Source organism: Echinops telfairi, unplaced genomic scaffold, assembly GCF_000313985.2.
Source record: "Echinops telfairi isolate 266 unplaced genomic scaffold, ASM31398v2 ScPeMD7_18;HRSCAF=68, whole genome shotgun sequence".
Taxonomy (NCBI): domain Eukaryota; kingdom Metazoa; phylum Chordata; class Mammalia; order Afrosoricida; family Tenrecidae; genus Echinops; species Echinops telfairi.
Window position 1 is genome coordinate 98578141 of NW_022103915.1, and position 17437 is coordinate 98595577.

General features: G+C 43.2%; 1 protein-coding gene across 1 annotated transcript in view; it reads left to right on the forward strand.

Moving 5' to 3' along the window:
- The window catches only part of CHP1 (calcineurin like EF-hand protein 1), a 47887-nt gene extending 33863 nt beyond the window's left edge, over positions 1–14024 (forward strand). Inside the window, exons 5-7 of the mRNA XM_004712723.2 lie at positions 7980–8041; positions 11789–11911; positions 12044–14024. Of these exons, the coding sequence (XP_004712780.1) occupies positions 7980–8041; positions 11789–11911; positions 12044–12097 (239 nt within the window). The 3' untranslated portion in view covers positions 12098–14024. The remainder of the gene's footprint in view (positions 1–7979; positions 8042–11788; positions 11912–12043) is intronic.
- The last annotated feature ends 3413 nt before the right edge of the window (positions 14025–17437 follow it).

Consider the following 17437-nt stretch of genomic DNA (forward strand, 5'->3'; position numbering starts at 1 on the left):
ATTTATTAAACGAAAAAGGGAAAATACAGTAAAACATTTTGGACGTTACAATTATCATTTATTATTTATTATATTATTTATGGCATCAAGCATGTACAGTATGAGCCAATCAGTGGCAGTAATGACAGAGCATGCGCTGTTACACAAAAACCGTGATAGAGTGAAGCCGATAGAGTGAAGCCACGGAAGTCGAAGCGTGAAGTGGCGAGGGTTCACTGTATCTTCATTGTGTAAATTTTTCCTGCATGACCAGCGTTAATTGAGGTCAGGCTCCCTCTAGACCAGCAGTTAACAACCTGAGGGACATGACCCCTTTGGGGGTCGAACGACCCTTTCACAGGGGTCGCCTGATTCATCACAGTAGCAAAATTACCGTTTTATGAAGTAGCAACAAAAATAATGTTATGGTTGGAGGGTCACCACAACATGAGTACCTGTATGAAAGGTTCGCAGCATTGGGAAGGTTGGAACCACTATTCTAGACACTCTCAGAAAAGCTTTTCGTGCATCTTCAGCTTCTAGTGGCCCACGGTGCCCCGTGGTTTGTGGCAGTGTAATTCACCTCCGTCTCTGCTTCAAGAAACTGCTGTCCCTATAAGTCTGTGTGTACTTTTCAGTCTCTAGGATGCGCTTATTGGATTTAGGGCCCACCCTAAGCCAGTAGGATCTCCTGTCAATCTTTACCTTACTTATATCTGCAGAAATCCAATTTCCAAATGGGGTCACACACTTCTGTTGTTTTGGGATGGCCAAGCCCCCTGTCCCCAGGGGGTCAGGATGCTGACAGATTTTTCAAATTCTTTCCCTATTCTAATGTTCCTTTTAAATGGTTTTAAGTTTTTGGGGTTTGTTTGTTTTTTAATATACCATATGATGTGGGCCATAAGAAATATATCTAAAGAGATTTTATTTGGATGTTGAAGAGTATTGGTGAAGTGGAACTTGGGAGAATAGCCAAGAAGAACCATGTTAGGAAATAATTAGTGTGAAGATATCTGGGTAGAAATGAGTTCTTGACCTGTTCTGAAATCCATTGGGAATGAAGCATTATCAAGAAAGGCGTGAGCAGTGTGAGAGCAGGCGGAGGATAAAAACTAGCACTGATTGAGCACTTACTGCCTGCCACTGTTCCAAGTACCTCTCTTGTGCTAACTCAGTGAGCTCTCACAACCCTCTGAGATGGATTCTGGTATTGTCATGTTGCAGTAAGACAACCGAGGCCCAGAGAAGTGAAATAACTTGTTCATGTTCACACAGTGATTAATTGTCAGACCAGCATTCAGCAGCACCAGTGACTTACCTACTATCTGTTACTGTCTCATTGTCAAGATCAGGAGCTCAGAGGAGGGATTAAAGCCAGAGGCACATTTGAGAGAAAGATGGATTTGTCAATTTTTTCCCCTCCAAAACCATTATATTGGGAGCTAATCCAGATAGCATATGGTTCCATAGTTCCCTCACATCAAGCAGTATTGTACATTTGCTACCACAATCAGTTTCAAAACATTCTCTTCCATCTTGAACTCCAGAACATCAGCTCCCTTCCCCCACAACCGCCACCACCACTGTACCCAGCAGAACCCTTCTGTACTTGCTGTCTCTAAAGGGTCATCATTCCTAGGTGTGAGCTTGTTCTATGACCTCAGTCATTTCTGTGTTTGACCATTATATTAGGAGAAACATTTTTGGCTGGTTCAGGGCCTCGTCTGCTAAGAAGTATCTGCTAGAATGGAACTTCAGATTCTCCTGGATGCTCCACCTTTTGGAGCCATGCCGGCTGGGTGAACCCCAGAGCTCATGCCTGACAGAGGAAACCAGCCTCTAACAACCGCAGGGTCTGTAGGCGCAGCTGTACAGTGATACTAAATAAAGATCATAGCAAAGTCCTAGAAGACAGGAGAGAAAGTAAAATAAAGGATTTGTCAGACACATTTTATGGTAGCGTGCTCACCTCCAGCAGCCAGGTCTGCAGAGAGAATCTTTACTGTCTTGGGATATTTATAGGTAGCCATAAGACATGCACATTCAGTCGTTACACACATCAGAAGATGGCTGGTAACCACAGTAAAGTCCCTGAGCTCACAGGTGAGCAAACCCCAATACCTGCATTGGGCGAAGGCATGAGGTGGGGGATGGGCTCTGCAATAGGAGGAGATAACAAGAATGTCTGCTTCTATAGGGAGACAGAATCAACCATGTGCTCACTTTAAGGCAGCATAGCTGTTAAGGGAGAATCTGTGAGAATAATATCTAAAGCAGGGTCATGTACTTGGACTTTATCTGTAACTTACCAAAATGGTGACTTTCCTATCGTGGAATACTAGCTTTCCTGATTCCCTCTGTTATAAGTTAGGGACTGTAGTTCCAGCCATATTTCCCTCAGTGTTAGTTTCCCACAATTTCCCTGACATAATCATTAAGGCTTAAATCAGAAATATCCCCTGAAGTCTTCTTAAATAATACCATATGATGTGGGCCATAAGGAATAGTGGGCCAAATAAAAATGTCTGCCTTACTGGACCCTTACAGAAGGGTCTCGGGGAGGAGATGAGCCAGCCAGGGTGCAGTGCAGCAACAATGAAACATACAACTTTCCTCTAGTTCTTAAATACTTCCTCCCCCCACTATCATGATCTCAATTCTACCTAACAAGTCTGGCTAGACCAGAGGATGTACACTGGTACAGATAGGAACCAGAAACATAGGGAATGCAGGACAGATGATCCCTTCAGGACCAGTGGTGAGAGTGGCAATACCAGAGGGTGGAGGAAAGGTGGGGTAGAAAGGGGCAACCAATTACAAGGATATACATATAAACCCTCCCTGGGGGACAGATAACAGAAAAGTGAGTGAAGGGAGCCATCGGGCAGTGTAAGACATGACAAAATAATAATAATTTATAAATTATCAAAGGTTCATGAGGGAGGGGGTGGCAGGGAGGGAGGGGTAAAAATAAAGAGCTGATGCCAAGGGCTCAAGTAGAAAGCAAATGTTTTGAGAATGATGAGGGCAGTAAATGTACAAATGTGCTTGAGACAATGGATGGATGGATGGATGGATTGTGATAAGAGTTGTAGAGCCCCCAATAAAATGATTTTTTAAAAAAGAGGAATGGCAGGAGGAACCGATAGCAATGTTGGATGTATGCCCCCTCAAGGGGGACATAGAACAGAAATGTGGGTGAAGGGATACATCAGACAGTGTAAGATAGCAATTATTTATATATATAAATATATATAAAATAAAGGTTCACAAGGGTGGGAAGGGAGGGAGGGAATCAAGAGGAACTGAACTGATATCAAAAGGCTCAAATAGAAAATGTTTTTAAAATGGTGGCAACATCTGTACAAGTTCGCTTGATATAATTGATTTATGGATTGTTATAATATCTGTAAGAGCCCCCAATAAAATGATTGATTTAAACAAAGTTAACGTAAAACCACTACCATATCACATATATGTGTAGATAAATACATATTTACTTTTAAAAAACATTAAGTAGTGGAAAATGGAAAAAAGTCTGCCTTGGTATTTTGCTCTTTTAAGATCTGACAATATGGGGTCAGTTTGATAACAGTAACTCAAAAGATCAGATAGGAACCTTAGGGAACAATGAGTCTATGTCAGTGGAGGAGGAACTATTCAGAAAAGGGGAGTGATGCTGGTCATACAGTTTGAAGAATGTAGTCAGTGTGCACGTAGAAACTGTTGGATCGGTGGATTAACTGTGCATATTTCTACCACCAACATTTTTTTAAAGAAGTAACTGCTAGTTTGCAGTTTCTTCTAACAAGTCCTGCCAGGTGATCTCTCTGGAATTTCAAGATTGAGCCGTTCTTACATTTGTAATTTTCTGGCTAAAAGAAATGTAACTTTACTCCAGTTTCAATATTCAGAAACCACTAATTATGGGTGATGGAAAACAGATTTCTACCCTATAATTTTAATAAAGATTGCTTAGTAGATAACACATTTTTTATGATTTTTCAGAAACCCAGCAGTGCACAGTATGAGAAAGAGTGTTTGGAGTTTATTTTGGCAGTACGTTAAACACATATTCCTTTCTTGTGGTGGTCATGGTGAAGTGCTGTTTAGTTGATTCCAACTGGTAGCACCCTATATATGACAGAATGAAATACTGCCTGGGCCAAGCACCCAGTAACCCTTTACTAATATTAATGACCTTTACCTCTTTTTCCTTGAAATGCAAACTCTATGAACATCCAAATTCTCAAATTTGGTAAAGAGAGGTACTTAACTAACCAAATTAAGGAAAACACAAATACCAGAGAAAGTTAGCTTCTCCCAGTTACTCGCCCTCTCCCACATCCTGCTGCCAGGAGTAAATTAGATTTTTCTAAAATGTTCACTCTAGTCTCTAATGGACTTCCCCTTTTAGGGAGGAGGTGAGCAGGTGGAGCTCTTTGACCTTTTAGATCTTTGTCATGTTCTCATGCCTTTGTGCATAGTAACAGCCCTGACTGGAATGCCCTACCCCTTGTCAAAGCTCCGTTCGCTTTGCAAGACCTTGTGCAGATGTTCGGTCCCTGGTGTCTGGCACAACTCCACTTTTCTGCCATAGCCTTCTGTGCCCACACCATTTAGGATGGCATAGCACTTAGAATATAGGAAAACGGGTAGCTTGTACAGTATTGCTTACTCTCTTCTACTCAATAATGTATTCTTAGATTACAAAGTTTAAATCTGTATATCAGAACAGCGTCTGCCTTTTAGCATATGGAGCACCCTGTTGAAGACAACTAACCTTAGTGGTTCGGAGCTTCAGAACCACACTTCAGTCAGTTCCTAAACAAGCCAGTCACTACCTCAGTGAGACTGCGCTCATGCTCTATGGACAGTCGTCCAGGGTTACAACACTCTAAATTTCTAGCCCTAATCCCCACTCACCAAACTATGTATTTTATTTTATTTTTTTACAAAACAACCTTATCACCTTCAAAGTACTCTGTATTCCACTTAATACATTTGTCAAATCTGTGGTTCCATTCTTGGAAACATTTTTCAAACTTACATGTCTGGGTGGCAGGCAGCACCTCCCTCATTTTTTTCTTCACCTCTTCAATGTCATCAAGTCGCTGCCCTGTCATGTCCCTCTGCATTCCCAGAAACAAAAAGAAGTCACATGGAGCAAGGTCAGGTGAGCAAGGTGTGTGGGGCAAGAGAGGCATGCTGTTTTCTAGCAAAAAATTGGCACATGAGATGGCTGCATGAGCAGGTGCATTGTCATGTCATGGTGGCAAAACCAGTCCCCGTTTGCCACAAATCAGACCTTTTTTGTCACACACTGTTACACAATCTTTACAGAACCTCTAAATAGAAAGCTTGATTAACAGGCTGACCTGGTGGAATGAACTCCAAATGCACTATCCTCTACATATCAAAAAAACAAATGAGCATCGTCTTGATCTTTAACGTAATGAGCTTTTCGGGGTGAGGTGACAATGGCGCCTCTCCTGCCTTGGTTGCCTTCGCGCCGAGTAGTCCCTGGTAATGACCTTGGGAATAAAGTCTGGGTGGCTTCAGAGCTGTTCTTTCAAAGCATGGCACATTCCCACTTCACACACTTTTCCTGGTCAGTGAGAACCTGAGGGGAAATTTCACAGCGATCCTTCTCATTCCCAAATCCATTAAAATTTGCTGAATCAAGCTCCAAGATAGTCCAGATAACTCCCCCATCTCATCAATGATACGACATTGGTCTTCAAGCACAAGTGCACAAATTTTATAAACATTTTCGTCCGTTTGGAAAGTTGATAGCCGAGGTTTTTTTGTCATCAATCGACATTTCACCTTTTTTGAAACAAGAAAATCACTTATACACTTTCGTTTTCCCATAGCATTGTCCTTGTAAGCTGTGTTCAACATCACAACAGTTTCTGAAGCATTTTTCCCAAGAAGGACACAAATTTTCACAACTGCATACTATTCTCTTAAATTGTCAATCACAAAAAACTAGGTTCTAGGGAAACTGCTTTTACAAAAAAATTCACTGTGACCAGAGAGAACCTTCCCAGGTGATGCCACTGGGTGCACTAACTCAGAGTGAGTTGCTTGATGCTCACCTGGGGTGGGGGTGGAAGTGCACTACGAAAGCTCCGCCCAGCAGAGCTAGTTCCCGTTTGGGGGAGAGTACCCCCCCCCCCCGGTGTGTGTGTGTGTGTGTGTGTGTGTGTGTGTGTGTGTGTGTCTATGGTCTAAACAATGCTTTTTTATTATTAGGAGATCTTCGGTTGCTTCTGGCTCATATCCATCCTCTGTACCACTGAATGAAACACTTTCCAGTCTTGCACCATTGTTCTTAAGTTTGAGCTCATCGTATCAATCCGTCTTTCCTAAGGCCTTCCTCTTTATTGCTGCCCTGCCACTTTACCAAGCATGATCCTTCTGTGGGAACTGGTTTTCCTGACAACTTGTCCAAAGCCCATGAGATGAAGTCTTAACATCCTTGCTTCTACGGAGCATTCTGGTTTTACTGCTTCCGAGACTTGTGTGTTGCTGAAATGCTAGAAGCTATGTCACTGGTATTTCAAATGCCAGCCGAGTCACCCAAAGTGAACACGTTTCAGTGGAGCTTCCAGACTAAGAACAGACTATGAAGAAAGAATAGCATGTGCGCTTTTGAGGAATTAGCCACTACAAACCTTATGGATAACGTCGAAATAATGTTTATTCCTTTGAATTCGCTCTTTAGAAGATACAGCAGTGTTCTCACATACCCTAGTTTATAAAGGGCTTGTTAGAGAGAGAGAAGATGGTAAGACCACAATACCTTCCACTTAATGATGTTTTTGTTGGCAACTGAAGTTTCTGCTGCCTCAGGACTCCCAAGTTGGCATGAATTTGCAGAGGTCATATTTCCAGAGTGATGCTCTGTATTTGTTTGGCAGGTTGCCTGGATGGCTCCTTTTGTTGGTTCTCCCTGAATGATACCCACTAGATTTGCTAGACTTTCGAAGGTGACCTAACCTCTGGCGTAGCTTAAGTTGTATTTTGGGCTCTGTTTTTGGCTCTAGCATAAGAAAAGGACATTTCACTTTCTCTTTTTTTTTTTTTACCCTGATTTGTAGCAGTTTATTAAAACAGGAAAAAGCCTCCAAAGTACATTTATGACCCTTTCTTTATATAAATAACGGTCACAAAATTTAAACAATTTTTCCGGCCTTGCTGCCCCACCTGCCCAAGGCCCCAAAGTCCCTCCCATCTCCTAAAGGATGCAGAGAGAGCCATGAGGTCTCACGGAGCCACCAAGTTAATGGTGTGTGTCATTTACATTGAGGGCATGGCATGTTTGTAAACTAGCTCGCCACTGAGTGATGAAATGTACCACTGGCTCAGAACTCTCCAACTGGAAGGACGGGCAAATCCTCATCAACAATGCACTGCGGAAGCTGGAGAAGCATTAAAGAACCCTGGTTTTTCTGAATCGGAGGATATGGAAACCTCCTAAGAGCAAGCTCCATGAAAGAAATCCCTAAGCTCTAATCACCAGAATGGATTCCCTATTGCTCTCCTGAAATCCTTTCAGGAGCCATATAAACATTTGTTCCAACATAGGTCTTGGGTGTAGAATTCACCAGCCGAGCGCTGACTCCAGAGTCACACAGCTTGACCTGTGCTCTTGTGTTCACTAGCATATTGGAGGCCTTCGTGTCTTGCAAGGGGTGTGCACAAAAAGGCTGAGTTTTGCTCTGTGTCTAGCTTTCTCTTTTTATGAAGTCTTTTTTTTCCTGGAAGAATGCCCTATTTCATTAAATTGTAAATGCCATCCAATATGTGATGCATCTCATTTTCATGAACATTAAAATGTCCCTAAGGGTCTTACAAGGAATGGCAGTTGTTCTTGGAAATTTTACTAATCAGCTATCAATTTTCTGCCTAATGTCCTTTCTGAATTTAGTTCCCCGAGAAGGCGCAAAGCACTAGTAAATTTTCCTCTAACTCTTGTTTTTCCCTACCAGTTGCTTTTCGACTCTATGATTTGGATAAAGATGACAAGATTTCCCGGGACGAGCTGTTACAGGTATGTAGGAGCGCTCCTGGGCGTGTGGCAACTTGTGTTTGGGCCCAGCCTGCTTCTTCGCGCCTGCAGAAAGCCTTTAACCCTATCTCTTGTGTTATGGAAGAGGCCTGTCCATATATAGCACAGAGAGATGGCTTGGAAACTGGAAATGGCTTGCTGAGTTCTAACAGATGGAAAATATCATTATTTAAGAACTAGTATAATGTCTTTTAGGTGCTGATGACGAAAGCAGTATATAGTTTAGATCAAATTGTTTAGTTATTTCTAAACCATCTATGCACAACCAGGAAACTGGGGACACTTAAGAAAGGACTGCTGTTTATTTTATCCTTGAGCTTGACGTGAGAGCCAAGGGCCTGCCGAAGTGCTGGTGACACTGACCTTGCTGTTTCTCCCTGGGGACAACTGGCCCACTACTGTCCGTGACTGGTGGGGCATCGTACTAAATCACCCTGGCCTTCTTTTCCCCTCCTTGTACCTCTTTCTAAAAATTTGAGAAAAGCGTCCCTTTGAAAAATATGTTTTTAAATATATGTTTGAGAGGAGCCCCAGTGGGGTCGTGGTAATGCACCAGGCTGCTAACGACACGGTCAGGTCAGCAGTTTAAAGCCATCAGCTACTCTTGGAGAGAAAGAGGAGGCTTTCTACTCCCATAAAGATGACAGGTCAGAAATCCACAGGGGCAGCTCGACCCTGTGCTATGGGCTTCCTGAGTCGGCTTCGACTCGGTGCCTGTGAGAAGACATCTGGAAGACTAGCCTGCCCGACCAGGAACGTGGGAATCCGCTATCTTATGGCGAACCTAAAATGTATGGTGGTTTCCACTCACCCTGAAGCCAATTTAAACTCCTTCACTGTCTCGAGAAGTCTTCCAAGGTGAGGATTACTTGGTGCTATTTAAGAGCCACCCAAAATGTTCATCCATTTCTTGATGGGTGGGAAAATAAAACCATCTGCAGATCATTTTTGTTCGTGTATATGTGTGGTTTACACTATGGTTAGTGAATGTATATGGGAGTAAGGATAAGAGAAGAGCCACATTTAAGCAATTTCATTTCACCACGCTATGTTATAGTCAGGGTGGGTTCCTAGAAGGAATTCAAGGTTGTTTTAACATTATAAAATCTGTGTATTTCACCAATTACTAGATTTTTTAAAGAAAAAGTAAATGGTCTTTTCCATAGAAAAAGACATTTGTTGAAATTCATCATCTCCACATGATTCAAAGAAAATAAGTCTTAGAAAATCAGGAAGGAAGCTTTCTTTAACTAGCAAACAGGGTATACGAAAACTCTCATGGGTTCCTGGTGGTGCTGTGGCTTCAGCATTGGCCTGCTAACCATGATGTTGGCTGTTCAAGCCCACCAGCCACTCCGGAGAATGATGAGACTGGCTGCTGCTGTAAAGGCTGCCAGGCTTGGAAATCCCAGAAGCGGTTCTGCTTTCTCCTGTAGGTTGAGGGGAGTCAGAATCAGGTTGGCAGCAGGGGGTTTGGTGAGATGAAACTCCTCACAGACATGCAGATGGTAACAATAGCAACAGTAAAAGGCTGGTTACTAGTAGACTTCAGGCTAGAACAACAGGAAGTGGCAACATGGAAAGGGAGTGCAAGAGGATAGAGATTCACACCACTGGTGGTTGGGGTCAGGGTCAGGTTACCCCTGGGCCCTCATGTGCTTGTGAACAAACTGGACAAGGTCATCTTTAAGTCCTCAGACCTCCTGCCCCGTACAGCTGAACACACATGCACAATCTAGTCCTATCATTCTACAAAGAAGCACCTCAGGAAAGCAACCTGATGAAGCTGCTGATGGAGGATGGATTTGTCTGGTTCGCCACACCCAGGGAAGATGGCAAACCGGCCACGTGGGGATTTGAATGAACTTTTCTTATGTACATTTTTTTAGCCTGAAAATCATCTTTTATTTATTTTATTTTTATATGTTCTTGTGTACATTTTTACCTCTTGAAGAAAGCAACCTTTACTGTCCAAGAATTTTTTTTTAAATCAGTTTTAATGCAAATCAGTATTTTTTTTTTCCTTTTCAGAGAATCTTGTCATTTGTCTTAAAAAAAAATATTTCATGAAGATAAGAGAGGCAAATGTTTATTGACCAAATTTTATTACCAAGGGTAGGGGAAGATGAAAGGTTAACCATGATGAAGAATTACTTGGCTCAAGGCTAGGGCAGCACAGCCAAGTATTGTAATTGCTGTCAATAAGTTGTATGTGTATAAAAACTTAAATTGATAAAAGCTATGTGATAACTATATTTATCACAACAACAAAACAGCTGGGTTTTTGTTGCTATAACAACAAACACACCTTGGTTCGGAGGGTTAGTGTCCTGGTTTATGGGACATCCCAGTTCATTGGCTGATGATGTACTTGGTGCCTTTGTTCTCCGTCTTACTGCATGTGGGTTGGCTGGGATCTTAAAGGCTCATAACAGACTTCCAAGGCACAACTGGTCTCTGTTCTCTTGGCGGAGAATATGGAATGTATGCCTAGTTGCTGTGGAGAACAACTGCCTCCTTTGTCCTGAAACCAGAAGAACTGGTCCCCAGTTATCATCACTATGTGTTTTTGTCAGTGATTTCATAGAAGAATCCTGATCAGAAGGAAGACAATGCAGTACAGATTACAAATTCTCATGGACTCTGAACTTTCTGGAGCCATAGGGAGTGAATGAACCCCTGAAACTATTACCCAGAAATCATCTTTAAAATCTAACCCACCCACCCACCCCCCAAAAAAAATCATGTGAAGCCATCTTAAAACCAGGCAGTAGTTTGGCTTAGCTAGAAAGGCAGCCTTGAGTATTATATTATTTTTAAGAAGTACCTGTATGGGATCAAAATGACACCAACAATGAGAAAGATTAGATATGGACGAAAACCAAACTGTTCCAAGAGATGGGTGAAAAGGCCTTTTCTTCCTGGTGAAAAGTTCCCGCTCTTTACCTTTTGAAGACAGGTAGCTGACTTTGTGATGGGAAGTGTCAGGAAAGTACCCTGCCCCCCTTTCCGATTATCTGGGAGCCCCATCACTTGGGTCACATGTTTTCTCAATGTAACAATTTTCAAAGCATGTCCACACTCCAAAAAAACAAACAGGAAAACAGATAGCAAGATTGGGATGGGGCAGGGAGGTCTCTTGATCAAGTTCAGAATCCATTTGGGGAAACAATGTTAAATTTCCTTTGTTGCAGTTCTCACAGCTCTTTGAAGTAGGTTGGTTACTTTCCTAAGAAGGGGTTTAGAGTATAGCATATTAAGGATCCTTTTGAGGCAGACCACACTTTTAGGAAATGCTGGTTTAATGCACCACCTTAGACGGGACTGCATTAGGTAGGATTCCAGAAAGCCCCACCAAAGTGGCTTAAATAAAGAACTCACTTTTCTCACGTAACAAGAAGTCTGTCTCATCACAGCAAGGTGAGAGGCTGTTCAGGGCTGGTACGATACCTAGATGTCTGGGAGGCAGACTTCTGTGTTCTTTGCCTTGTCTCCCTGCTCCCTGGCACATGTGAAGGACACCCCACCCCCACGCCCGTGAAGCATTGCTTTCCTAACCAGTAACCTCATCACAGATTTTTGCACAAGTCGTGGTCTAGACAAAAAGATAACTGTTCAGCAGTTACATGTTTAGACATCAAAGAAAAAGGGGGAGGTTGGACTATGTTTACTCTCTAATGTTGGCTCACCCGCCCCCAGGTCTCTAATTCCTGGCTCTTGGTCCTGCAGGTGCTTCGCATGATGGTTGGGGTGAATATCTCAGATGAGCAGCTGGGCAGCATCGCAGACAGGACCATCCAGGAGGCTGATCAGGATGGGGACAGCGCCATATCTTTCACAGAATTTGTCAAGGTCAGGCAGGACAAGTTAACTTCTGCACATAAGGAAAGGGGGTGGGGGTGGGGGACGGTCGGGGCCGGATAAGACTGGGGGTGAGATCTACTACTGTGATCTTCATAACTGTAACTGGATTTTCTTCCCCAGGTTTTGGAAAAAGTGGACGTAGAACAGAAAATGAGCATCCGATTTCTTCACTAAAGGACTGAGACCAAATTGTCCCCATCTTTCTAGTATTTAAAAGAACTGGAACTTGAGAGGTCCTTCCATCCACCAGCCCTACCTCCTTCCCATCATTCCCCTTCTCCCAGAGTACTACTGCTGCATGACCCCCAGGTACTTCCCATCAACCTAAGCCTGCCTTTGGTGTTAGACAAGGCATTACAGAGTGGTACACACCCAGCCTGTTTGTTTTCAGCATCTGATCATTGGTTCTCCATTCAGAAATAGCATCTTCCCATGTTCTGCTGAATGGCACATGTGTCCAGTCTGAGAAAACGAGAGGAAGAGTCGTGCCAAGTACCAGCCAGCAAAGCTCTTTGATGGTAGCCATGCTGCCTGCCTTCCAGCTAAGCTCTGGCATGCACCTTCCTCCTCTTAAGAAAAAGCCCTTTGTTTCTTACTTTTCCATCACCCATCATGCCATTCACCTGCTCTGTCGGTCTCCTTGCTTTTTATGAAGCCTCAGACGCCTGCTGTTCACGTGGCACCTCACGCTTTAACTGTTAAATACTCTCCGGCTTGGCAGGATAGTTCAGTGGCCTGGCAGTTTTTAGCTACCTTTCCTCATAAATGGGTGTCTGGGATCTCACTTCTCCAGGAACTTTTCAGTCACCAGCACATCTGTCTGAAGAATGGGACCCACCTGATGGTCCCCGCTCTCCGCTCGGCTGGTCATCAAAGAGCTGTTAGATGGGCATGTTCTTCTTGAAAGCTGGTGGCCTTTGCTGAGAGGTATAGAGCCCACTCTTCCAAGTGGCTGTGCTCAGGTCACCCTACCTCTGGTCGCTGACCCTCAACATCTCTATTTGCAGGACTGCTCTTGCTAGTGCGGTGTTGACTTCAGAATATACCATCTGCCTGCATCGTTCGCTTAGTTTGGGGCACACTCACCACCAGAATGGCTGTTTGTGCAATATGCTTGGGGACTTTCTCATGGCTCTTTCGAGAAACCTCGGTCACCCTATAAAGCTTCCTGTATTCACACCTCTGCAGCAGGGTTTATGCTTCAGTGTTTTGTGCACTGGAATGTTTTTCACTTCAAATTTCCAAGTAGAAAGATTAGTGTTAAGGAAGTGCCTAAACTTATCCCAGTCTAAGAGATGTAAAGCGTGTCCTCAGTGTCTTGATGTTTTGCACAAAATTCTCTTAAGAATTTCACCCTTGGAAAGTGATTATACTGGAAGCCATAGTCAGCTCCTCGGACAGGTCAAAGCATTGAATGTATTGTTAACATTAGCTGCCTGGTGACACTGGCTCCCTAGCGCCTCGTGCGGACCACAGGAAACCCTCAGAAACACGGGCCTGCGTTGATAACCAAGTGGAGGCCTCTAAGCAAGACAGAGCAACTTCTCTGCCAAAGTCAGCTTTGTTGAGACCTCATTGAATAGGGCTCGGGCCATTCCTGCATCTGTCTGCATAAGTCCATTCATCTATATATCTACTCTTGGCTGACTTTCTCTGAGTCTTTGTGTGCTTGCTTGCTTGTTTCCTTGCTGTGGACGGTGATCTGAGATGTACACACCATTTTCAGGAAGAGAATTACTGAAGAATACCACTGCAACGACATGGGGGAGGGCGAGGGAGGGAGGTAGCCGGCTGTGTGACTCGAGTATAAACAAATGATGAATTCTTATGAAGGAACAGTCTGACCAAGTGATGTCACACAGGAATTGTATGAATGAGAAGAAGTATCCGATACTGGTCTGTTAGAGCAGTGCTTCAGAGAAGTACTTTGCTTGATGCACATATTTATAATTCCTAAGATCATGACTACCCTCCTGCCCTTCCCCCACCCCCGCCCCCGCCCCTCTGGCTGTATAGCAAACTATTTTAATCCACAGTTGTGCCTTATTGTTCCATTAAAATGGTATTCTTCATTAATAAATAATTGTGGTTAAAACAAAAATAACTTGTTTAACTCAACCTATTTTCTAGATACCTCAATTCCTTTAACCAATTTCGAAATCACATTGTCTCCCTATAAAGATGGCCTGGGAGAGGAGTCTGACCGCCTCTGACCCCACAGGGGGGAAGGAGAAGCAAGGTCAACAGCCCAGAGTTTAAAGAGGCAAAGGTCAGGCATGCCTCCACATTCCGACCTTTTCACCCATCTGACACCAAGCATCTTTCTCCCGAGCACAGTCTAGACTGCTCTATAGGATAGCATAATTCATTGCAGTGGGCACACAGAACCCGTAACTGCTCATGACTGTAAGGTTTACCAGGGAAGGGACAGGTCACAGTTCCGGATGAGAAATGACTCACGATACAGTTCTTCAGTCAGGCAGCTTTTCAGCCATGCTCACGGATTGTAAGCTTCGCCCAAAGGTGCTTCGCTCTCACTCTGTGGGTCAACTGCTGGTAGGTACAAAGGGAGGACCAAACTCCAGTTGGGGGCAGTAATGATTGAAAATGCCTACATCAATGCCCTGTATGCTGTATTAAGATATGTGTTATTCTGGCAAACCTGTGATGGACATTCTCAGTGATGATGATTGTAAACTTCCTTGGTAATTAACCCCCATTGTTTGTGTAATAGTGTCTAGCCACGAAAGGATTGATTCTGTACAAGTGAATAATTCAGGTACTGTGATAAGGAGTTAGCCCAATATCCCTCTCTCAACAGGGCTTTAAAAAATAAGCAACAAGGACTAATCAAAGACAATATTAATGGAAGATTGTTATGCCTAAGGGGGATGATCAATAAGACACATCATAAATTAACAAGGAGGTTTTGAAAGGGAGCCCAAGGCAGATAAAAGAACAAAAACATTCAAGAATGGGTTTGGGCACTAAATCCTAGCTCCAATTTAAGAACAATTAGTTCTTACATCATGGCCCAGCTCAACACTCACCCTTGGGTAGGGAACACAGACGCTATGGGTGTCATAGCAGAATCTGGCAAAGAAAGTAGATGGTGCCCAAGCTATGAGATAAAGTCTGGGGTCTTAAAAGCCTGTCTCCAAATAAGCAGCCATCAAAATGAGATGTCAGCTAAGTCCACATGGAAGAAACACACCGTCAGTCACTGAAGGATTGTAAATCATATAATCAAGTCGAAGGGTGTATCAGAGCCTAAATTATGAGAATTTGGTTTGCAGAAGGCTTGATGACAGTGGGCTTCCAAGGTACATTTGTGGGAACTACATAGGAGTTTGGGGATCTGGGGATCTCCCTCTGTCCATAATTGAGGGGCAGGAGGAAAGGGTTACTAAACAGTGCACTGGAGAGATGAGAATAGAAGATCAAAAGGGGTAAATCTGACTTGAATAGTTAGAATTTGTCAATTGATCCCTCCTCTGATGCACACGACCTGATCTGATTTTCAACGTTTTCTGTAGTTTTTGTGCGTTTTAGGGTTTATCTCAGAGGTGTTATGTCATTGGGGGCCAAGCTCTTGAAGTTGTGTTATAAGTATTCCTGTCTTTCAGGATTGATGACCCTATAGGGACAGCAAGTAGAATAAGGTTTGTTTTTTGGCGGGGTAGGCGAGGGGAGGTACAATGATGGTGGTGGGTTGTAAAAGAGACAAGGATAAGGAGTCCAGGAAGATAAAAAATGTTTGGGAACATTGTGGAAGCAATTGTACAATACTGCTCGATGTGATTAAATGAGAGCCAGCTCTCTCACAACATCCAAGGAGTCAAGAGAGGCAGGGTCACAAGAAAGATATAAGATAGAGAGTCTGGACAGGTGGGACACAGGGGACTCCTGCAACACTAGTCACTCCAGGGCCCAGAACTTTACTCAAGGCAGGTTAATATGCAGTTCTTGTCCTGTATCCTGCAGTCTATGACAGGTTCTCACACAGAGAGATTGTTGACCATTTCTTGGAAGACAAGAATATCTTGAGCCAATTAAACTATGGTTATAAGGGAGTTTAACTGCGCACCATTAGAATGCTGTTTCAGCTGTTTCCCAGGAGAGAGAGCATTTACTTTATCATATTTCAAGGTCAGACTTTCAGAGTCTTAGTTTCCTGGAAAGGGCTGACTGCTTTTATCCCATGGCCATATTTAAATCATGGAATATGAATATGTGGGGATACCCTCCCCCTAAAATGGAAAATTATGCTGGGCAGGGTTCTCGTGGTACGCATTTTTCCTGTTAGGCAAGCAACTTGCTCTGAGTTAGTGCGCCCCGTGAAGTTACGTGGGAAGGTTCTCTCTGATCACACCAAATTTTTCATAAAAGTAGTTTCGCTTGACCTTGTTGCTGTTTTTAAAAAATATTTATTGAACCTTGTTTTTTGTGATGACCAATTTAAGAGAACAGCGTGTGGCTGTGAAATTTTGTTTCCTGCTAAGGAAAAATGCCACAGAGACTGTTGTGATGTTGAACCCAGCTTATAAGGACAGTGCTATGGGAAAAACTCAAGTGTATGAGTGGTTTTCTCTTTCCAAAAAAGGTGAAATGTCTATTGATGACAAATCTTGTTCAGGACACCCATCAACTTCCTGAATGGACAAAAATGCCAACAAAACTCATGCACTTGTGTTTGAAGACCGCTGATGGGCCATTGAAGAGATGGGGAAGTCATCTGGACTATCTTGGAGCTCAGTCCAGTGAATTTCAACAGAAGGTTTTGGAATGAGAAAGGTCACTATGAAATTTGTGCCTCGGGTTCTGACCGGGAAGGAGTGGCATGAAGACACATGCTGTGCTTTGAAAGAATAGTTCTGAAGGGAACCAGACTTTTTCAAACAAGGTCATTACTGGTGATGACACATGGTGCTATTCTTAGGACCCTGAAAGCAAACATCAATCAATCCAGTGGAAGATGCCATTGTCACTTCATCCCAAAAAAAGCTCATCAAGTTAAATCAATGACCAAGACAATACTCATTTGTTTTTATATGAGTGCATTTGGAGTTTGTTCCACCAGGTCAGACTGTTAATCAAGCTTTCTATTTAAAATTCTGGAAACATTGCGTAACAATGTGTGACCAAAAAGACCTTATTTGTGGCAGACGGGGAACTGGTTCTGCCACCACGACAATGCACCTGCTCACACAGCCATCTCAGTGCTACAGTTTTGGGCAAAAACAGCATGTCTCTCGCCCCGCTCACCTGACTCACCTGACCTCATTCTGTGCAACTTCTTTTTGTTTCTGTGAGTGAAGAGGGACATGAAAGGACAGCAATTTGATGACATAGAACAGGTGAAGAAAAAAAAAACGAGGGAGGTGCTGTCCGCCATCCAAACAGATGAGTTTTCAAAATGTTTCCAAGCAGCAGTAGGTGTAAAACATGAAGGGGGAAAAAAAGATAATTTATAGATTGTGAGGTGGGGTGTGGGGGAGAGAGGGAGGACGGAGG